The sequence below is a fragment of the Schistocerca cancellata genome, chromosome 2, assembly GCF_023864275.1.
Source record: "Schistocerca cancellata isolate TAMUIC-IGC-003103 chromosome 2, iqSchCanc2.1, whole genome shotgun sequence".
In the NCBI taxonomy this organism is placed as follows: domain Eukaryota; kingdom Metazoa; phylum Arthropoda; class Insecta; order Orthoptera; family Acrididae; genus Schistocerca; species Schistocerca cancellata.
The window spans coordinates 259423594-259447466 of NC_064627.1; the positions used below are offsets into that span (position 1 = coordinate 259423594).

At 40.9% G+C, this 23873-nt stretch overlaps 1 protein-coding gene across 1 annotated transcript in view; it reads left to right on the top strand.

Annotated features, from left to right (window-relative positions):
* The first annotated feature begins 9359 nt into the window (after positions 1–9359).
* LOC126161600 (bone morphogenetic protein receptor type-1B) overlaps positions 9360–23873 on the top strand; it is a 183329-nt gene continuing 168815 nt past the window's right edge. Inside the window, 1 exon segment of the mRNA XM_049917548.1 lies at positions 9360–9470. Coding sequence (XP_049773505.1) covers positions 9383–9470 — 88 coding nt within the window. The 5' untranslated portion in view covers positions 9360–9382.

Sequence of the window (23873 nt, forward strand, 5' to 3'; positions counted from 1 at the left end):
GCTGTTTTTGAAGACTATGAGGGTTTTTGTGATACATCTTAGACTTGAGAGCTCTTCACACAAAAAAATCACACATTGACAGATCAGGTGACCTGGGTGACCAGTTAGGGCTGCAACCAGACTGACTCCTGCTAATAACTGTGTCAGGTATGAAGATTGCGTAAATGTGCTCCTAGTTTTGGCTGGCTGTATGGGCAGTTGTAATGCTGCCACAAATGGTTTCAAAGTGTTAATATTGTAACACACCAATGTCAGATGTCAGTGTGTGATGAAAGAAGATGGGACCGATAATGCAACATGCAAACACTGCACACAAAACCCCAACCTTCTGACCATGCAGTGGTGTTTCATGGAAGTTACGCAGATTCTCCGCTGCACAGAACCTGTGATTTTGTGAGCCGACATGACCACTAAGGTGAAACCAGGCTCCAACAGACATAAAGAGCACATCCATGTACAAGTCATTCATTGTTATCTCAGAGAAAAGTCTCTTACAAAACTGGAGGCATTGAGGTGCATCTGGTACTTTTAACGCATGAATAACAATCAGTAGGGATGCCTGTACAGGTCCAGGTAGAGTATTTGTCCACATGATCAAAATGAAATGCCAGTACCTTGTGACAGGCCTAGGTGTTGGATTGGTTTGTTGGGATTCTGAAGTGTTTTCTGGTGAACTGCAGTCACATTTTCTGTTGTGTGGGCACATTTTGGAATGTTTTTTGACTTGTTCAAAACAGATCCTGTCTGATGCCAATTTCTGACTAAGCATTGCATGGCACTCTCTACTGGCCTTCTCAGCGAACAACTAACCTCCCTGTTTCTGTGACTGTGTTGCCATGTAACTTTCCACAACGAACACCTGCTGCTCCAATGTGAATACCATCATCCCTTCTGCACTGCTCCACTCACACTAACACAGCCCGCACTGTGCTCCGAACTTGTGCGGATCATATGGCGGGTGTACACATCATGCATCCATCACAAGGTGTGGTTATATGCACACATTCACACCCAATGGTATCTGCTCATCTTGGCCTCTTTTATTTGCCCCACCATGTATATGACTTTCAGGATGTCATGTGAGAAGAGTGTGAGTTGGGTTTCATATGATCAATAGTTTTGGAATTCACACTGGTAGGCAAGTAGGAAGTCATTCTGTTCAAGATACCTTATTACATTTTACCTTAACATATGTTCTAAGAGTCTACAACAAATGGGTGTCAAGGATAGTGTATGGTAGTTCTTTTTCCAACCCCTGGGCTGATATCTGTTTCACTTATCTTTGCAGTGGTACAAGAATGAATTTGGGGTATTACTTCAGGATTTTCCTTAGGATGGAACATTTGAAAAAATAACCAAACATTTCAGAACATCTGAAAACAGAATTAAACATTTCTGCTTCTGCTTTCCTACCCTCAATTTCAGTTTCTATCTTGTCCATTAACTTCAAGACACTAACTTTGGCACCAGTAACAGCATTCAAATATGGCCAGACCTTCTTTGGGTTTTGCAGGAGATATTTTACTCGCATGAAAATGAATGGACTAAGTATTGTCTCATTATTGACAGTCCATTTCAATGAAGTCCCTTTAGACGGTCAGCAAAGAAAGTACTTGCATTATCTTCAAGAATTTTGTAGTTAACCATGTGATTTGTGTTGTCACCAGGTAGTCTAAAATGAGTCACACAGCTTATAGGCATTGGGAGATAATTAATAACAAATAGGAACAATAAGGGACCAAGCACAGAACCATGTGGGCATCCAATATTAAGAGTACCTCACTTAGATGATATATGTTTCACATCTTTGTTATTCAACGTCCTCTAACTTCTGTCATTCATAGAGGATTCTGGCTGTCCCACTTAATCCATACCCTCTGCTTTCCTTAAAAGAATCCAATTGTTGATTCAACCATGGGTCTCAAATAGATAATGGAAGGCCCCATATCTCCATATGAGGCACTCTACAATTAATGGATTTTAATCAGCCAGAATGCTTCAAACAGTGCACACTCCACAACACAGTGAAAGAGTCATTCTGCAAACAATCCTGAGATGTCCCATCCTGTTACTAGCCATGACACTATCTTCCGCTGGTTGCATACCCTCTCCTTCAATATGACCTGAATAACTGAATGCTTTTCGCCTTCAATAACACACAGAACCAGGCAAATATATTCAGGATATGTTAAGATGTTGCACTCTTCCTTCAGATGTACCAAATTTAATTAATATTCTTCAAAGTCTATTTCTGATAATATAAATGACCATGTTAATTGGAAGGACCACACTTCGTACAAAAATTTCTTTATAAATAATTTTATATCCTCTTTAATACGAAGTGAACTCCAATTTCTGTTTTTAAGATGTAAAGTTTGTGTAGCCCTACTTCCCAGTGATTACTTTTGAATGACCACCAAGGTCAAATTTTCACTCAGGCGACAAAATAAAACTGTTCAAAGTGAATCACTTCTAGGAAGTTAATTAATCACACCTTCTAATGGCTGAAAATTCTGATTCATATGCTTCTCCTTAATTCAGATTTCAGTATATATATTTTGACTCAACTAATATTCCCAAATTAACTTGCTCACTAATAACTTCAAAGTAGCATTCATTGTTCAGCAAAAGGTTAAAATAGAAGCTCTATCCTTCAAACAATGTGTTAATTATTGGCTTTTAAACAGTATCTTGAAATAAGTTCAACTCTAACAATCTTAGTCTTGTTCATTGGTACAGTGACTATGTTAAGCAACAGATGCAATTAAGACACACTTAAATAAAACTCTTTTTATTTACAGGATGTTGACATGATATACAATGATGACACAAACTTGAGACCATTTTTGAACTGATACATTTTCAGATATTCATTTCAAACATCAAGATTTTAATAATATACAGACATGATGCTGATAACAATTACCCAATATTCTTCCTGTTGCGGACTGTTGGCATTCTTCTGATTAGTGACGCACACTGCCATTTTGGTGCGTCAGTGGAACACTGATGAATCACCTGCCAGGATCTCTTTTGTAAAACATGAAACAGGCTGAAAAACAACCACATTTTGGTACATTCATTACATAAATAAAATTACATAATGAAATCAAATACTATTATGGCTTCAAGCACAAAACAAGGGCAGTGCTGCTCACTAAAATCTGAAGCACTGCAACCCTCAGGTATGGCAAAGCCATTTCTCCACAATATCCTTTCTTGTAGGAGTGCTAGTTCAGCAAAATATGAAAGTTTTGAAAGTAGGGAAAAGGTACTAGCATTGTCCACAGAAGGTTAGGTTGGTGGGTCAAGTCCCTGGCTGGCACACAATTTTAATCTGCTGGGAAGTTTTAAGTAACTGACTAGATTGTTATTTTATAATATCATCCTAACTGTATCAACCTTGTTGTCAAATCTGAAACTAGCAAAACTTTTCCTAACATATATCTACTTATCCATTTATCCTGTTTTCTGTTTCTCTTCTTCCACAAAATTTGTTCAGCCACATTCTTTGCAGGGTATTATTCATTATGTAGGATATCAAGAAAGCAACATAATAAAGTTTAAATAATTCAACATTAATTTGAATAATTGATTCACCAGGTTTGCTTTATTTAGTATAAGTTGCAGCTGGTGATTCTTACATGCAACAGGAGAAGTGTCTCTGATCACTCAGGAAATATAGGATGATCTAAACTGTGTTTTACATTTCTGGTATGAGATTGTAATGCATAAATTGCAATGACTGACCTAATCATTCTAAGCAAATTATAACGAGTCAAAGTCTCATGAACTCTCTTACAACAGTATTATGCCAGAAGAATTAAATCTTTTCCGGATTACATTAGCTTCAGTTTTCGTTCCAAAGACCCAAAAATGAGATGATTCTCATGGGTGTGGAACAAGTCAGAAAATGTAACATAAAAAACATAAAACATTTGAATATAATACTCACTTCCCTGATCATTTGTCAGGAGAGTGTCAAAATACATGAATACATTACTGTAACCTGGAACTCCAATATTTACAGAATTAATGTATTGTCAGAATGTAACATGGTTATGCACTTTTAATAAATTTATCATACAAAATATCTAATGTTAACTGTTGTGACTAAGTCCTGTCAAAATTGAAATCTAACAGATTTTATTACTTAAGCTGGCCTAACAGTATCTGTTAAAATATTCATCTATAGAGTAGAAGAGTAGCCTTCAAAAAAGTCTATCAAACTCTGCTTAATCTGAAACCAAGTCTTTTAATGGTTGCTAGCAATTTATTCAGAATGTGTTTTCCTGAATAGTGGATCCCTTTTTGGACCAAGGTAAGTGATTTTTGGTCTTTATGTTGATTGTTCTTATTCCTAGTATTCTAGATCACATCTACATCTACACTCTGCAAACCACAGTGAGGTGCATGGCAGAGTGTACATCCTACTGTACCAGTTATTAGGGTTTCTTCCCGTTGCATTCATGTTTGGAGCAAGTGAAGAATGATGGTTAGAATGCCTCTGTGTGTGCATTAATTTTCCTAATCTTATCCTAATGAGCCTTATGTGAGTAATATATAAGGGGTTATAGTATATTTTTAGAGTAATCATTTAAAGCTTGTTCTTGAAGCTTTGTTAATACACTTTCTTGGGATAGTTTCCATTCATCTTCAAGAGTCTTCCAATTCAGTTCCTTCAGTATCTCTGTAACACTCTCCTATGGATTAAACAAACCTGTGCTCTTCCGTGCTGCCCTTCTCTGTATACATTCAATACCCTCTGTAAGTCCTATCTGGTACGAATCCCACACACTTGAGCAATATTCTAGAACCAGTCGCATGAGTGATTTGTAAGCAATCTCCTTTGTAGATGGTTCCACTTCCCCAGTGTTCTATGAATAAACCAAAGTCTACCACCTGCTTTATCCACAGCTGAACCTATGTTATCACTCCATTTCATATCCCTACAGAGTGTTACATCTAGGTATTTATATGAGTTGGCTGATTCTAACAGGGACTCATTGATATTAGAGTCACAGGATACTATGTTTTTTTTTTCATTTTGTGAAGTGGAAAATTTTACATTTTTGAACATTTAGAGCAAGTTGCCAATCTTTGCACCACATTGAAATCTTATCATGATCTGAATGAATATTTATGAAGCTTCTTTCAGAGAGTACTTCATTATACATAACTGCATCATCTGCACAAAGTTTCAGGTTACTATTAATGTTGTATGGAAGGTCATTAATATACAACATGAGCAGCAAAGGTCCCCACACACTTCCCTGGGGCACCCCTGAAGTTACTTCTACACATGGCAATGACTCTCCATCCAAGATAAAATGCTGCGTCCTCCCTACCAAAAAGTCCTCAATCCAGTCACAAATTTCACTTGATACCCCATACAGTCGTAGGATTGAAAATAAGTGTACGTGTGGCACCGAGTCAAATGCTTTTTTGGAAATTGTGAAATACTGGATCTCCTTGACTGCATTAATCGAAATCTTTCAGTTTGTCATATCAGGAAAGTAAGAGTTTTGTTTCACAAGATTGATGTTTTCAAAATCCATGCTGGTTGGCACTGAAGAGGTCATTCTGTGCAAGATACCTCATTATGTTTGAACTCAGAATATGTTCTAAGATTCTACAACAAATTGATATGGGGTCTATTGGATGGTAGTTTGGTGGATCACTTCTACTACCATTCATGAAGATGGGTGTGACTTGTTCCTTTTTCCAAAAACTGTGCACAGTTTTTTGTTTGAGGAATCTACAGCAGATTATAGTTAGAATAGGTGCTAACTCAGCTTCAGATTCAGTATATTATCTGACAAGGTTTCCATCAGGGTCTGGAGCTTTGATCCATTTTAATGACTTCAGCTGTTTCTCAATACCATTGACATTAACACTTACTTCATTCATCTTTTCAGTGGTGCAAGGATTAAACTGGCGCAATTCTCCTCAGTTTTCCTTTGAAGGAACATCTGAAAATGGAGTTAAGCATTTCAACTTTTGCTTTGCTTTCCTCAATTTCACTTCCTGTCTCGTACTATTGATACTATGTATTGAGCTATTAGTTGGAAATAGAGACTTATTACTTTCAAGAAATTTCATTAAGGAGTAAATATACTGAAAGGCAGTGGCTAGAATACAAACTTCCTTGAACAGGTTTCTACCCAATGTTCTTGAATTTACACCACAAATGAGTCTTATTACATGTTTTTGCATGCTAAAAACTTTTGCTCAGTTTGATGTGTTAACCCAGAATATGATCCCAAGTGACAAATAGAATGAAAGTATACAAGTTTGTTTTATATTTATATCTCCTACATCTGACATCATTCTCATTGCAAATACTGACTTGCTTAGGCGCTTCAGCAATTTTTTGGTATACCTTGCCCACGTGAATTTGTTATTGAGTTGCAATCTTTGAAATTTAACACAGGGATGTGGGGAATACCACAGATACCAGAGAGTGAATATTATGGTTTCATAAAATCTTGCAGGATGTTACAAAAAATTGAAGGTTATTTCTTTTCTGTATGACATCTGAACAAACAATATTTAACATTTATAATCAGATCCTGCCCACTGTGACATTCTGATCCTGAATCTAGCTTCTGAATTTACTATGTTAAGACACTTTGTTTTCCATGATAGAAAAGATGTGATATGACATCTTGAACTTCTAGCCAACTGGTTTTCTGTCCAGACACATCTTCCCTGCCATCTCGCAGCAGCTGTCTCCTTTAAAACCTGATCTGTCGAATAATTCTAAATGGAAGCAGTACAGTAATTGTAAGAGATAGGTCTTGGCCAGCAAATGTGTAAGCTTTACTGCATGAATCAAAGTACTGAATGAGTTCCACTTTATTTAAATCTTCTTCAGAAACATAGCCTTGAGTGTGGAGAAATTTCATACACATCCAGAGCCTTTACTGAATTTTCTTCTAGGATATTATTTGACCTTTGGTATTTTGTAAATGTATTTCTTTGCTTTTTCTTTTTGTGTTCAACCTGTTTGTTACCTAATTTACCAGCAAAACAATCTGACCTCATTTTGTTTATTGCAGTTTTCTAAATATTGCCACACTGGAATGAAACATTTATTTATAGACTAAAATCTCCAAATTGATAACTTATTCAAAGTGTACCCATTTTTTTGCGTTTCCATTTAAAAATTATTTCAAATGTCACATTTATCTCCCTCTTTCCTAGCAAATATTCCATCATATGGTGACTATTGTTTTCGTGATGTGGCAACTTTATTTTATTTCAATTTTGTGGCCAGATGCCCTTCCTATCGCCACTGTCATCAGCTAAGAAACTGAGGGAGGGCAGTTGTGTGTGCTCTATGAGTCATGTAAATTTTATGCTGTGTGATATTGTATTTTAGGTGTTAGTATATTGTATTTTCAGAGGGAGAGATTGGGAACTAGCAGAGCATTCACCTAATAGAGCATGGAAAACTGCTTGAAAACCACACTGATTAGTAGGTGTACCGGAGCAACAGTCATATCTCAATAGCTCATGAACAGCAGCTAAGTCACCTCATGCCCAAGAACAGCATTCGCAGTAGGGCTGCATTCGTACTACCATAATGTTTGCATGAGCCCTTAATAATTAACTTTAAATTAATCTTGATGATGTCATTTTCAATTCAGAATATGTTATGCTACAAGTATTCCGAGTTCCCTTTGGAATCTGAAGCTACAACACCCAAGTAAGTGCTTTGTGTAAATAATTAAGAAAAACATAAAATAAAATTTAGGGGTTCCATCAAATATAACTTTTGTTTCTTTACATCCGTTCTCGGTGAACCACTGTTAAGGGCATGGCACAAGGTACTTCCCAGTGAAACATTAATTAGGGTTTCTTCCTGTTCTATTTGTGTATAGTATGGAATGTGCGGCAAACAACAGCTTAAATGCTGCTAAGCATGTTGATTAGTTTATTCTTGTCTTCATAGTCCCTGCAGGGGAGAGACTTTGGAGGCAGTAATGTATTCCTAGATTTCTTACTGTTCTTGTAACAGTCTTTGGAGGGGTAGTTGGCGTGCTTCTTCAAGTATCTGCCAGATTAGGTTTTACAGCATGGGTCCCACACACTTTCACCAGAAACATTTGTCTTTTTCTTGAGCACCTCATTCTTCTAATACCTATAGTCTATAACCAACTCTAATCTCCTACGTTCTTACTGATCCCTAGCCTTGGTACCTGCACCTTCAAATTTTGGTTAATGTTACATTGAAATGCGTTACCGGACTAACACACGCATGTTTCTTCTGTTTCCTCGGGTTCTGGTATTTCGCTTACTTATTATCATTCTAAAGCCTCCTTATATTGCTTGCTGCTTAGTGGATCTAAATCCACTCTGGTTGTTGCCACGATACTAAGATACCAAAACCTACTTCATTAACAATAATGTCATTTTCACGCCTATGTGCAACAATCATGGCAATCATACTGTCAATAACTGAGAACAGTAGTCTATATCAGTTCAGTCTTTAACTTCACTGCTTGCAGTTTATTTTGTAGGACTCTGAGCTCATTGACGGTGGTTTTAGTCTTTCGATCCGGTTCGCAAAAAGTAACTTACGAGACAGTTATTTTAACAGTAAAGTATCACTACTTCTAAATTAATGTCTGATAACAATGACACAACGTATGTAAATACACCAAGCTTTGTTTAAATATCAGTGCTGGACAAGTGACAGTTGTTTGCCCAAAAATTACAATAAAATATAAGTGTATCTCGATTTTTAAGTTGACTGCGGATATCGATGTCACTGCGCCTACGAGGAAAGAGCGCTGTTTAAATATCAATACTACGAAATAACCAGTGGTTTATCTGAAAATCACAACTAAAATTCTAGTTCTGATGATGTTCGAGGAGCAGTGAGTGTAGGCCTTACAATATAACGTGTAATGTTAAGTTAAACTGGTAGTTTCGAAAGATGTGCAAACTTTAGGAACAAAACAGCTCAGAGTTAATTATATCGAGCTGTTCAAATATATCTGCTCAAATGTAAAGAATCCGCCTTCGGTGTGTTTCCTGTGTTACATGCTTAACAGAGAATTCATAGTGTACCACAAATTCATTGTTAATAGACACTCTGTCGACAAAATTTCAGATTTCGTTTGCGCCCTAGTTTATAAGCTTTTAAGTCCAAATTTTGTCACAAGACTAACTTAATATGTATTTTAAAGAAAAAATTATTCATCTTTACGTTCAAATTCAAAGTCACATTTCGTTTATTTTTCTTATTGTAGACCGATAAACGTATCATATACTTCATAGACGGCCGTCTGTTCTTGGAGCGCGGTGCAAATTCAGGTACAGAATTACGACATCGCAGGCGTGACGTCAGAGATACAATGTAGTAGAAGAGAAGATGGCCGCGATGGGTCGGAGTAGCGGTTGGAGCGGCAATGTAGGGCTCTTGCTTGGCGTGGGTGTTTTGGTTGGACAGAGTGAAAATGGTGAGTGCACTGATACATTTTCAACAGATTTATCAAAAGATATTATAAACATACGTTTGATGTTCATCATTAGATGATGGCGCTTCTTCTACTCATCGTTATGTCGGGTGTTTACTTTGCTGTATGACAACTAGAAACAAGCTTCAGTAATGAAAAATAGCATTAGCAGTTTAAAGTATGACGAATTGCATAATTCAGTTTGGTATGCGTTCCAGACGATGTCTTTCGTGCCATATTAATTGTGTAATGCCCGTTGTTTACACTGTCAGGAACTTTTTGATTTCACTCATGTACTCGCGCCCAACCATGTGTAATTCGTTGTTTGTCCTTTGACGATTAATGTTTTGGATTTAATTTATATCATTATTAAAGACCAACATGTAGTTTTGAGATTAGCGTTAAACTACATGCTTTAACTGTAGAGTATATGGTGCAGAACTCGTTTGTTTATTGCAAGAGACTAGCAATCAATAAAGAAGAAAACAAAATCTCTTGATTGTAAAATTTCTTATGTTAACAGTAGTTAGTATCTGTTACACGAGGCGTATGCATTACTATCCGTCAAGTGCCATTGTGATCATTTAATTAGTTTGTAAATTTTGGTCCTTGTGTGTTCGCAGTTTTTAACGTTGATTTTTTTTTATCAAAGAAACTTTGAGGGAGAGATTCGAACATTCTGGCTAAGAATAAATGTAAATTTACGATTGAATAGCACACAGATAAAGGGCAACGCCTGTGGACTTCTCTCGTTGTGACGTAGTGAGAAGCACGTTTATTGAAAATTTTTGTATGTGTGTTTATCACATTTGTATTTCCCCTGTTATCTCACGGAAATCTTTCTCATATGTAGTTGTAGATTATAAAGTTTTATGTATTTGAATATCGGTAAAACAGCAATTTCCTAACCATTAAAAATTTTTCTTAATTGGTGGGGTAAACATTGACGATCACTGTCATCTGGTTCATTCACACGTATGAGAATCGAAATTTGTGTAACAGGCAAAGTCAGCTACATTCTGTAATAAATTAATCTAACATTTTGTGAGCAGTTTGTATGCAGCCTTCTGTGCTTGTAGTGACATGTGATAATGTATTTTAAAATATTTATAGGACTACATATCTTTGTGTTTTATTGGCTGCATATTGATTTTAGAGCTGAATTGTGTGAAGAAAATTGAGTGTTTGTAGGCTGAGATTTTAATCTACATTTATAGTTTCCACAACAGGTCCTTTCAAGTACCAGTGGATTGAACCAATATCAGAGAAACTTTGCATATGACGGAACACCTGCTACAGATGTGAAGCATATGCTGCAACTCTGCAGATGGCATATGTAGATTGATTTTTATAACTATACATACCTTCTGCAAACGAGATGCTAAATTGAGACTAAATGGAAAAACTATTTAAGTTCAAGAGTAGTAATGATATGTCATTTATCTCTGCTGGGAGGTATGGGCAGTTTAATTTTTTTGGGCAGCTGATATTGCTTTTGATATCAATTGACATATGTAGTTCTTTTTCCCAGTGTTATGTCCGTTGCTAGGGTCATCAGTACTCCATACACAGCTTCTGTTGCCTGTATTCAAATGTTATCATACTGCTCCTCTTTTCTATAAGTGTTTCTAGCAGTCCATTTGTTCCTGTATGTCATGATATTCTCAGATTGTCTGTTTACATTTAAGTCAGGTACTTGCCCCTCATTAGTGAAAAAAGCTGTGCTTTGGTTTGTTACTTTAGACACTGTTTGCAGTTTAGTTTTTTCGTTGTCTCACTACATCTTTTGAATGCAAAGTGTATTGTTAATGATTGGGGCATAAATCACATTCTGCCTGTATACCAGGCAAAATATGTTTAGCATGAAAAGCATTTCCAGTTTCATTGCTGTAGGATTGTCAGATTTTTGTCTTAATGACTGTAGGCCCTGTATTGCAAATAGTTCTAGCTTTCATAGTTTCCATTACAGTTCATATATTTTTTGTTGTAGCAGCTTTTTGGTTAAATGAGTGTAAAATATATTTTTTTGTCTAATGAAGCCAACTAAACTTGATAAGATCGTAATAGATTGGCACATTCTGTTTTACAAATCAGCTAAAAAATCTATGGTGAAAAGTCTGGGTTGAGAAAAAGAGTGGTGTAATACTATTTTTTTCAAATAATATTTATTGAGAGCCGCGACTGTTGTACAGGATGTAAAAAAAAAATGTTGACACTTTGTGTGACCAAAATGTTACAAAGGTGCACAGTTTCTCAGTTAGGGGCTCAGGAATGTTTTGATGCTAGTGATCTTTAGAACAGTGTTCAGACTATCAGTGATGAATATTATTTTAGCAATATTGTGGAGTAAGCCGTGCTTTAACCAATGCACAACTGGCATCTGCGTAGTAATGGTTGTGCAACAGACACAATAAAATCAGGTGCTTCACGAATAATTGCTGCAGCCTCAGCCAAACGAGCCACCAGCTCTTCTGGAGAGAGTGTTGCTGTCTCGTACACCAGACGCTTCATTTTCCCCACACTAAAGAAATCCGTAAGAATGAGGTCGGGAGAACGTGGTCGCCTCGGTACACTTGTCTATCGCTTCCAGTCCCACAATGGGGAAAATATATTCTCCCTTCGTGTCCATTATTTCTGCGCAGCACTGCATTACAGCCTGCTAGTGCGGACGAGCTACTTGTAAGACTGTGCTTTAATGTGGATTCGAGTTTGCTATTGCATTTGCAGAGAACTTCACCCGATCTCTCTGCCAAATACGTGGCCATGAAATATCTTTCCATCATCTCTGTGTTTAAAACTAGCGGAGATTTGGCCGTCCATTGCAGCGTTCTGCGAGTGATAGTTCTGGATAGGAGAATATGAGAGGTCTGCAGGTGCTCTACTGTTACCACAAGGCGTTCTACGATAAGCAAATAGAAGCTGTGGAGCGGAAGATACTGAAATTGTATGCTTGAGTTACTGCAGACGACGCGTCGGACGAGGCTTGGAAAAAAATCCATTATAGGTGGTGTTGCTTGTGTGACTCAGGTTTCCCTCTCCTGCCATCCGTCAATGGTTTATTAACAGATTTTGGGCTGTTCTATAATATACTGGGAGCCAGCATACCAGAAAAAAGTTTCGGTAGGGATGTGTAGAATAAGGGCAAACTCTCGCTGGAAAATAAGAGCTTCGATATAGACTAAATAAAGAATGTTCCGAAGCAAAACTACAAAGAGCCACATGAAGAACTTCTCCTATCTGAAGATTTGCCGTGTATGGCACGAGTTTAAACTCGGTATTTGGGTTGTCTGCCAGTCAGATTGCTTGTGTGAAATTGCAAACTGCATTGTTATCTCGTGACGAGATGGCGTTATGATCCTTGAAGTTTCGAAAACTGTAGCAGGGAGCCTGGCCGTGAATGTAACAGTTAATGTCGGACACTTGTCGGAAAATGGCAGTGAAGCAGTGAGGCAACATAAAGTTCTGAGTTCTCCAGCGTTTGTGGGCGAGAAGTCGTCGAATCAGGGACAGGTCCCTGGTTGCTCCTCCATGAAGACACCCCAGCCGACAAAGGGAAGATTGCTCACCAGTTTTTTGCCAGCAAATGGATCACTGTCCTGTAACGGCCAGATCAGGCCCCAACCTACATCTGGTTGTTCTCCAAAGTGAAATTGGCAATGAAAAGACACCGTTATAACACAGTTGAGGACGTCCGAGAAATGTACTAAATGCAACTCCAAAAAAGGACTACAGTTACTGTTGCGAAACACTTTTAAAACGATTTCAGCTATGTGGTCCAGCAGAAGACTATTTTGAATAAGTACGATGATTATGTGAACACAATAGTTGACTTATTTTTCGTAACCACAGTTATAAAGGAACTTTAACACAATGTTGTTAACATCGCAGCAAGTCGCGAGTTAATCGACGTTGAATGTAGGGTGACGATCGGTGCAAAAGGCGTGAGTCATACCATATTAGAGATAAATATGAATGATAGATTCTAAGGTTAACATGGTCTAACGCGGATCTTCAGTATCACAGTTTTCACAAGCACAAACAGACCAACAGGACGTCATGTCGCTTCCGCAAGAGCAATACAGGGCGATGTTCGGTGTCAGATAGCCGCTGATATGAATGTGGGGCGTCATGAACTCATTTCTACCAGGATTGTATTTTCAGGAAGCAAATCGTGTCCCTTTGCTGACACTCGAGCCCGCCGATTGACATGGGCCACGAATGTCGTTACTGGACCATGGAACTCTGTCGGGATATGTAACAAATGACCGCAAATACACCCTGTTGTCCGAATGGAGGGACCAACGACAGGTGTACGTTTATGTTCCACTAGCAAGTGGAGCGAGAGAAAAACTATTGAATACAGTTACATTTCCGAACGAGCCGTGATTTGTCTTACATTGCCTTCGCGGTTCTTACGCGAGTGGTATGTAGGCAGTTGGATTATTCTGCGGTCTGTCGCAAACGCCGAGTCTCCACACTTTCTCAGTAGTGCTTCGCGGAAAGAATTTTTCCTCATCCAGGATTTCCTATTTGAGTTCGCGGAGCATTTCCGCAATTCTCGCGTGTTGATCGCACTTAACCGGTAGCAATTCTAACAGCACGACTCTGTATTGTCTCGATATCTTTAACCCGACCTCGCGGGGATTCGAAACGCTCGAGTAGTACTCAGGAATGAGTCGTACAAGTGTTATGTACGCGGTCGCCTTTATAGACGACCTACACTTTCTTAGAATTCTCCAATACGAGGTCTGTTCACAAAATTCCGGGGCATTCGTAATTTCGCGCCAGTGGTGTGGTGGAGTGAAATGCAGTTTGCATCCCTGCACAAGCCTGTGTGTTTAATGTGTAGTAACCAGTTGTATTGTATGTCTGTTAGCAATTGTTCAGTGCTGTATTGAGTAGAACGTTGTGTCGCACAGCTTGCGAATTTCGAGTGGCAGAGTTAGAAGAACAACGCGTCTACATTAAATTTTGCATGAAACTCAAGAAAATCTTTATACAGAGAGACCAAGTGATGCAGGAGGCTTACGGCGATGAGTGCTTAAGCCGTATTCGGTGTTACGAATGATTCACGCGGTTTTAAATTGGTCGGACAGAAGTTAAAAAAGAACCTCGTTCACGCCGCCATTCGACGTCTACCGACGACGCTTGTATCAGGAACTTCAACGAAATTGTGTGTGCCAGTCGAAGACTGGCTGTCCAAGAGATTGCAGAAGAATGTAACTTTACAGTTGGATCATGTCATAAAACCCTGATAGAGCACTTTGGAATGCATTGTTTGCCGCCTGTGAAGAGCTTTTGGATCGCGCAAATGAGAACGAGATGTTCCTTAAGAGAGTAATAACTGGTGATGAAACGTAGGTCTATGATGTTGAGACCAAGGTTCAATTTTGATAATGGGTCGGGAATGGTTCTCCAAGACCAAAAAATGCTTGTCAGGCCACATCAAATTGCAAAGGCATGTTGATAGTTTTGACTGTGGAGGATTAGTTCATCACGAATTCGTGCCACAGGGACTAACCGTTAATCGATGATACTATCGGGACGTGTTCCCACGCCTGCGACGAAGTGTGGGAAGGAGAAGGCCTGAAATGTGGCGAGATCCCTGTTGGTGCGCGACTGTTGCACAAGAAACGAACTCGCTGCTCCATCTTCAGTACTCTCCAGACCTGGCCTCTGCGGACTTTCCTTTTATTTCCAAAATTGAAAACCCCGCTGACAGGATGAAGATTTGCACAAATAGGCGAGCGAGATAAAATAAAATTCTCAGGCTGCGCTTCGCGCAAACCAGCAAGAGGCGTACCAAGACTATTCAGCCGGCCGCGGTGGCCGTGCGGTTCTAGGCGCTGGAGTCCGGAACCGTGGGACTGCTACGGTCGCAGCTTCGAACCCTGCCTCCGGCATGGATGTGTGTGATGTCCTTAGATTAGTTAGGTTTAAGTAGTTCTAAGTTCTAGGGGACTGATGACCTAAGATATTAAGTCCCATAGTGCTCAGAGCCATTTCATTTCAAGACTGCTTCCGGAAGTGAAAACGGCGATGGGAGCAGAGTATCAGATGTGGAATTTTTGAGCACTCCTCGTAACAAGAACTCGACCAGCCACTTTCCCTACAACTGACCTTATATGCTCGTTCCATTTAATACCGCTTTGCAGTTTTATGCCTAAATATTTAATCGACGTAACTTATCAAGCTGTTTATCACTAATACTGTATTTGAACATTATGAGACTGTTTTTCCCACATCTGCATTAACTTACGTTTTTTTCTGTATTTAGAGCAGGCTGCACATGTATCATATCAAATAAGAATTCTAAGTCATCCTGTATTCTCAGTCACTAAACGATGGCGTTTTACCTTGGATTGCAGCGTCATCAGCAGATAATAGCATACTGGGTTCTATTGCTTAACTCTGTTACTAAACCGTCGTAAAATTTACGGTTGCCGTTGGTACCAAATCAGGCTCCCGCCAATCTGGTAGTGTCAGTATAGGGTGTTAAACTGGACATTTTTTACTTATTTTGAATGTAACATACCATTGGAGATGTTATAGTGAGTTAGTGCATAAACTATAAATTGTGATTGCCTTTGAATAAAATACGGAGTAGTAAAATTTACGATGACGCAATAACGTAACAGCTCACCCGCACCCATCTTTAGTGTATTAGATTAAGAAGTCTTGGAGTCATTTACATGTCTGACAACATTCCGTACGCTCGGACCTTCGTTAAGTCTGTAGAGGGGCACTGTGTTAGACGCTTTCCAAAAGTATGTGAATATTGAATCTACATGCTTCCCTGCCGGCAAGTTGAGTTTCTCACGTGCGATGATTTGTAAATCCGTGATTTGTGAGCAGAAGATTTTCTGTGTCAAGAAAATTTTATTGTATTGGAACTTAAAGCCTAAGAAAATTAGTGTCATCGTATTGCAGTGAATTGAAAATATGCGTTACTATGAGGAGGCAAGCGTTGTGCAGAAGGATGATTCCATCCTGACAGCATTCCGACAACCCGAGGGCAAACGTCATCCCACATCTCCCCCGCCAAAGAACTCCAATGCTGTTCCAGTAGCGTTATGACGACCTCCTCCGACTGCAAGGGCCCTCTGCTCTCGAGTTACTTGAGTGTGAAATCACAATCAGTGTGCAGCGCTATGAAGACACTTTACAGAAAGTGCGACTGGGAGACGAGATAAGTTCCTGTTCCGTAGAACGCGGTCGGCTGCTGACCGGTCCACAGATGCATCCACTCTTGCACTTCCACGTCCGAATGAAACCGACGTTTATGCACTCTTTCTTCAGGTGGCCAAAGATGCAAACATCACACTGGGGGAGTTCGGGACTCCGCGGAGGATGTTTGTGTTTCCCAACCAAATAGCTGACGCGTGGCCTTCCTCTTATTGGCAGAGTGGGAGGCGGACGTTATCGTCTAACAAGATGATTTCGTCAGACAGCATTCCTGGGCGACTTCAAGACGCGTCGCACTTCCTGCAAAGTGTCTTCATAGCGCTGCGCATTCATTGTGGTTTCACACTAGAGGAACTCGAGCGGAGGGCCCCTGCAGTCGGGGAAGGTCGTCGTGACGCTACTGGAACAGCTTTGGAGTTCTTTGACTGGGGAGATGTAAGATGTTTCCACTGTTAGCTTTGTCGTTTGCCCTCGGGTTTTCGGAATGCTGTCAGGACGGAATCATCCTTTTTCACAACGCCCCCCTCATTGCCAGTCGAACGAAGGCGATGTGATTGGGAAACACTGCAACAGCCTCCTTTTAGCCCGGATTGTTCACCGTGCGATTTCACATCTTTGGCGACTGAAGAGAGACATGTATGGACGTCTGTTTCAGTCGGAGGAGGAAGTGCAAGAGTGTTTGCGGTTGTGGATCCGACGGCGTTCTACGAAACAGGAATTGACTGTCTCGTCTCCGAGTGGGATTAACGTCCTATCGCGCGTGGTGATTACTTCTGAATGGAACCATTCCGTGTACCTGTTGTTGCTGGTGTTCTGTTTTTGATTGCCCCTTGTACAAAAGGTGGATAAATGATTGCACATGTTTCCATAATTAAAAGCGAACCAGACCATAAGTTTTTCTGAAAACCCTGAAGAATTGTACTCCAGTTGTGTAGGTGGATAGCGCCAACCCACTGAACCTGAAGTTAGCGGACGAAATGGTGCATTGATTATCACTGGACGCGTAATGCTGTTCTGAGTTAGGTTTTCCGCGATTTTTCTAAATCAGTACAGCCTAATACAGAGACAATTCTTGAAAAAAGACCTGACATGTTTCGCCCTCCCCTTTCACTTCCAGGAACTTATACAACTTCATAAGTGTCATTGAAATCGCGTGGTTGTGTGTGTGTGTGTGTGTGTGTGTGTGTGTGTGTGTGTGTGTGTGTGTGTGTAATATTGGCAAGAACCACACATTATTTTTTCTACACTATACAGAAGTACACGCCGCGACGACGAACATTTGATTGAAGTTGTACGTCAAGATGGGACTCGAACCACCTCCAGCCACCACTCTGAGCTTAAAGTTACCTCTCCAAACTTCACTTTGTTTCCAGGTGACTCAGTTAAGTGTATCAAAGTTGTACAAGTCAATGACATATCGATAAGTCTTGCGTAGTTCTAAATTTTTAGACTTGTGAAGTCTTACACTTTATAGGAACGAAGCGTTCGAGAATATTTAACTCCAGGGCTGCTGGTAGTGGAAGTAGTTTCTTTGTACAATTGCAGATTTGTAGTAAAAGTGCTAGAGTTGGCTAGGAAACGTAAGCGTATATTTCTTAGTACCGCTCTGCATGTTTCGGTTTATTTTAGCCTATTGATAAATTGTTTTCGAAAGATACTGCGTCTTAGTCTTGCGTGAGATCTGCTCTGGAATTTCGCTACACGGACGGTTTAGTGGTGTATGTTGGACGTTAAATGATAAAGTACAGGGAAAGATTTGCTTCACGCATGCGTATTTTGTTGTTGTTTTTCGTTGTTATGCCAAAGAAAGATTTGAAGCCGCCCTCTGTTTCAGCGTAACTGCTGCATTCTAGTTCATCGACGATCTGCCGCACTAGGAAGAGACCAGCTGCTACAGTTCTTTCCTTCCACCATTTCTTCAACCACGGTTTACAGCTGCGACTCTCATCGACCACTTGTTTTCTTCGTTTCATTAAATTGTTTGAGCATTTTTTGGTTGACTCGTGCCAGGAATTTCTCGATCTTTATTCGATCGGCTCATGTAACATTTGTCAATGTCCTGTAACACCACATTGAAAAGATTTCTAGTCCATAACAGAATTTTCATTCTGCAGCAGAGTGCTTGTTGATTTGAAGCTTTCTGGGAGATACATTACGCACTGAACTCCTACAAGCGTAATTTGGTCATCAGTCGCCATAACGATACATTGTCGAGCGGAAATCTAGGAAGACAGAATCTACCTGTCCACCTGATATGATTGTAGCTACATAAGAGGAGCGTTCAATAAGTAATACAACACCTTTTCTTCTCGGCAATTTTGGTTGAAAAAAATGCGGAATTTATTGTGGGACATAGTTGAATATTCCCGCTTCAGCTCTTGCTGTTTCATAAAGTCCCGTTAGCTCGGGATGCTATAAGTAGCTTCAAAATGGCTTCTGAACGGAGGTGCATTCGAAGCAGAGAGCTGTCTTGAGTTTCTTTTGGCGGAAAACCTTAGCATCACAGATATTCACAGGCGCTTGCAGAATGTCTACGGCGACCTGGTAGTGAACAAAAGTACGGCTAGTCATTGGGCGAGGCGTGTGTCATCTTCGGAACAAGGTCGCGCAAACCTGTCCTATCTCCCGCATGTCGGCCAGCCACACAGAACTCTCTCCTCCAATGTCGGAACGTGCGGTCACTCTTGTTCGAGATGATTGACAGGTCGCAAACATCTCGCTGCACAAGTTGATAGTGCTGACACCCTTTGCCAGTAGTCATGGCGACAGTCGTCAGGGACTCTGAAGATATTAGTGCGTTTGATACCCTCCCTCGCGGTCGACGATGAATTCGGAAATATATTGTACAACCCACCCCCGACCCCCCACCCCTGAAATTGAGGAAACGATTACGGCGCGTCCGCCGCCACAAAAATGCAAAACGAACTTCATTCTCCACGGCTTCACACAAGTCTGCGCACCCGAGAGAAGCTCACAAAACTTCATTCGACTGTCCTTCCTCGTCCACCCTACAGCCCAGATCTTGCACCTTCCGACTTCCAAGTGTTTAGGTTCGTGAAGGATGCGCTGAGCGTGGAGCAGTACGTGGATGGTGGTGGTGGATGGTGGTGGTGGTGGTGGATGGTGGTGGTGGTGGTTGTTGGATGTTGTTGTTGTTGTTGTTGTTGTTGTTGTAGCAGAACATTGGCGCCGACGTCGACCATGGAGTGGCACCAGTGGGGTGGCGTAAGGTCGTCGCATTGAACGGAGGTTATTAAAAAATATGGTTTAGGAACCAAAAGAGAGGGGAATAATACGGTGTATTGGAATTTTGAATAAAAACCAACCTGTTTCCATAAAATATGTTGGATTACTTGCTAAACGTCTCTTGCACCTTTGCCATCTTACCAGACAGAAGGTTTTCTTCGGACTGCAAAACCTTCGCGATCGCGAAGACTTGGCAATCTGCATACAACTTCTGTGCCCTGGTGCAAAACTTCTAACGAAACAACTTCAATGAGTTGGTGGTATGTTGCGTCGAAAATGTTATTAATATTACACTCCTCAGCCCTAAGGCTTGTTTGATACATCTTTCCACGCAAGTCTATCCTGTGCAGGCATCTCAATCTCTGCATTAGTACTCCAACTTTTATGCACTTGAAATTGGTTACTGTAGTCAAGCTGTGGTCTCCCTCCCCTAAACTACCGAAGCAAGTATTCTTTGATGCCTTAGGAAGAGACTTTCCTCCATGTTCTGCCACAAGTTTTTTTTTTCTCCCCAGTTCGATCAATAGTTCATTAATTACTCTGTAGCACCGTAATTCAAACACTTCTCATTTTGGCTGTACTAGTTGTCGTGCACATACAACTTCCGTGCAAGGCTACACTCCGTATAAATACCTTCAGAAAAGACTTCCGAATACTTAACATTTATATGCTATGTTAATTCGTATTCATTACGCAGAAATGCTTTCCTTGCTGTTGCCCAGTCTTCATATTTTATCATCACTACTTTGACCGTCCACAGTTTATTCCCCCGAATAGCAAACAAAGCTCATCTACTATTAGTGTCACATTTCTTAGTCTAGTTCACTCAACATCACCTTAGTGCTTGTAACCTATTTTCAAGACCCTATTTTCCGGCCGTGCGGTTAAAAGCGCTGCAGTCTGGAACCGCAAGACCGCTACGGTCGCAGGTTCGAATCCTGCCTCGGGCATGGATGTTTGTGATGTCCTTAGGTTAGTTAGGTTTAACTAGTTCTAAGTTCTAGGGGACTAATGACCTCAGCAGTTGAGTCCCATAGCGCTCAGAGCCATTTTGAACCCTATTTTCCAGCTCCAATATAGTCCCTGTCAGAATTACAATGTCATTGGCAAATTTTAAGAGTTTATACACTGAAGAGCGAAAGAAACTGGTACACCTGACTAATATTGTGTAGGGCCCACGCGAGTACGCAGAAGTGCCGCAACAGGACGTGGCATGGACTCGACTAATCTCTGAAATAGTGCTGCAGGGAACTGACACCATGAATCCTGCGGGGCGGCCCATAAATCCGTAAGAGTACGAGGAGCGGAGATCTCTTCTGAACGGCACGTTGAAAGTCATCCCAGATATGCTCAGTACTGTTCATGTCTGGGAAGTTAGGTGGCCAGAGGAAGCGTTTAAACTCAAAACAGTGTTCCTGGAGCCACTCTGTAGAAATTCTGGACGTGTAGAGTGTCGTATTGTCCTGCTGGAATTGCCCGAGTCCGTCGGAATGCATAATGCACATGAATGGATGCAGGTGATCAGACAGGATGTTTGCTTACATGTCACTTGTCAGAGTCGTATCTAGACGTATCAGGGGTCCCATATCAATCCAGCTGCACACACCCCACGCCATTACAGAGCCTTCACCAGCCTGAACAGTCACCTCCTGACATACAGGGTCCATGGATTCATGAAGTTGTCTCCATACCCGTACACGTCCTTCCAATCAGTGTAACTTGAAACGAGACTCGTCCGGCCAGTTTCTAGTCTTCAACAGTGCAATGTCGGTGTTGACGGGCCCAGGCGAGGCATAAAGCTTTATGTCGTGCAGTCATCAAGAGTACACGAGTGGGCCTTTGGCTCCGAAATTCCATATCGATGATGTTTCGTTTAATGGTTCGTATGCAGACACTTGTTGATGGCCCAGCATTGAAACCTGCAGCTATTTGCGGAAGGCTTGCACTTCTGTCACGTTGAAAGATCCTCTTTAGTCGTCGTTGGGCCCGTTCTGGCAGGATATTTTTCCGGTCGCAGCGATGTTGGAGATTTGATGTTTTACCGGATTCCTGATATTCACGGTACACTCGTGAAATGGTCGTACGGTAAAATCCCCACTTCATCGCTACTTCGGAGATACTGTGTTCCATCGCTCGTGCGCCGTCTATAACACGACGTCCTAACTCAAACTTGATAACCTGCCATTGTAACAGCAGTAATCGATCTAACAACTGCGCCATAAACCTGTTTTATATAGGCGTTTCCGACCGCAGCGTCTGATTCCGCCTGTTTACGAATATCTGTATTTGAATACACATGCCTATACCAGTTTCTTTGGCGCTTCAGTGTATGTCTTCTCCCAGAACTTCAATTCCCTTTTCAAATTTCTCTTTGGTTTTCTTTACTGCTTGCTCTATGTATATATTGAGTAACATGAAGGATAGTCTACAATCATCAGTCCCTTTTCACAACTACTGCCTCCCTTTCTTGTTCTTCGACTCTTAAAGCTGTAGTCTGGCTGATGTTGCATATAAATTTTGGATATATGTAAAGGGTGGCGCATGATAAGTCACTTGATTTTGTTTCATGCATAACACGTTTGTTGTTGACAAGATTTGTAATTTATTGATGTAGAAGTAAAGAATACACCTTGGAAATACAGCCTAATGAATAACATGTTCAGTATGACTGCCGTTTTGGTTTACAACTTATTCAAGTCGCACACGTTCATTTGTGACGACTCTCCAACAAAAATCTTCTGTAATGGCGCAGCATAACACCACAATGATGGCCCTAAGTTGTACTGCATTTTCCGGTTTTCTGTGGTACACCTTTTCTTTAAGGAACCCCCGAAGGAAGAAGTCACATGGGTTAATGTCCGGGCTATGGGGCAGCCACATTCCTCCTCCTGCATAATGTTCAAATGGCTCTGAGCACTATGGCACTCAACATCTTAGTTCATCAGTCCCCTAGAACTTAGAACTACTTAAACCTAACTAACCTAAGGACATCACACACATCCATGCCCGAGGCAGGATTCGAACCTGCGACCGTAGCAGTCCCGCGGTTCCGGACTGCAGCTCCTAGAACCGCACGGCCATAGCGGCCGGCCATAATGTTTAGAAAATCTGTTTGACAATACCCTACGTCAAAGTATTTGGTGTAGGAAATCAAGCACAACGTTGGCAGTATGGGGACGTGTTCCATCCTGCATGAACCATTGTCTCTGCAGTGGAAGACATGAGGTCATGAGTTAGGAAAGAATTGGTTTCGCAGCATGTATAAATAGCGTTCACCGGTTACTGTAGCATAGAAGAAGAAGAAGAAGAACGGACGTATGATGAAATGGCTTGACATCGGACCCATACGCACACTTTCTCCCCGTTGATGTATTTCGTGTGGATTATTCGCGGAGGTTCACGTGCCCAGAACCGAACGGTTTGTTTGTTCACGACACCGTTCACGTACAAATAAGCTTCGTCAGAAAACAATGTGTTGTGTAACACTGCCTCTTGGTCTTGCTCGATTGCTCACCTTGCAAACTGCAGTCTCCGCTCCTTATCTCTCGCCGGCCGCGGTGGTCTAGCGGTTCTGGCGCTGCAGTCCGGAACCGCGGGACTGCTACGGTCGCAGGTTCGAATCCTGCCTCGGGCATGGGTGTGTGTGATGTCCTTAGGTTAGTTAGGTTTAAGAAGTTCTAAGTTCTCGGGGACTTATGACCTAAGATGTTGAGTCCCATAGTGCTCAGAGCCATTTTTTGATAGCTCCTTATCTCTCGCAGTGAGCTTATGCGCCACAGTCATCTTATATGGATACAAGTGAAGGTCGGATTGAATAATTCTTTGTACAGATCGGCGTGAAATTACCAACTCGGCACTGGCTCTTCTTGTTGATTTACTCGGACTAAGAGTCAAAGCCACTCGAACTGCTTCAGTGTTTTGCGGCGAACGTACGGTACGTGTCCAAAACAGATCCAGTATCTTCAGATTTTTTAT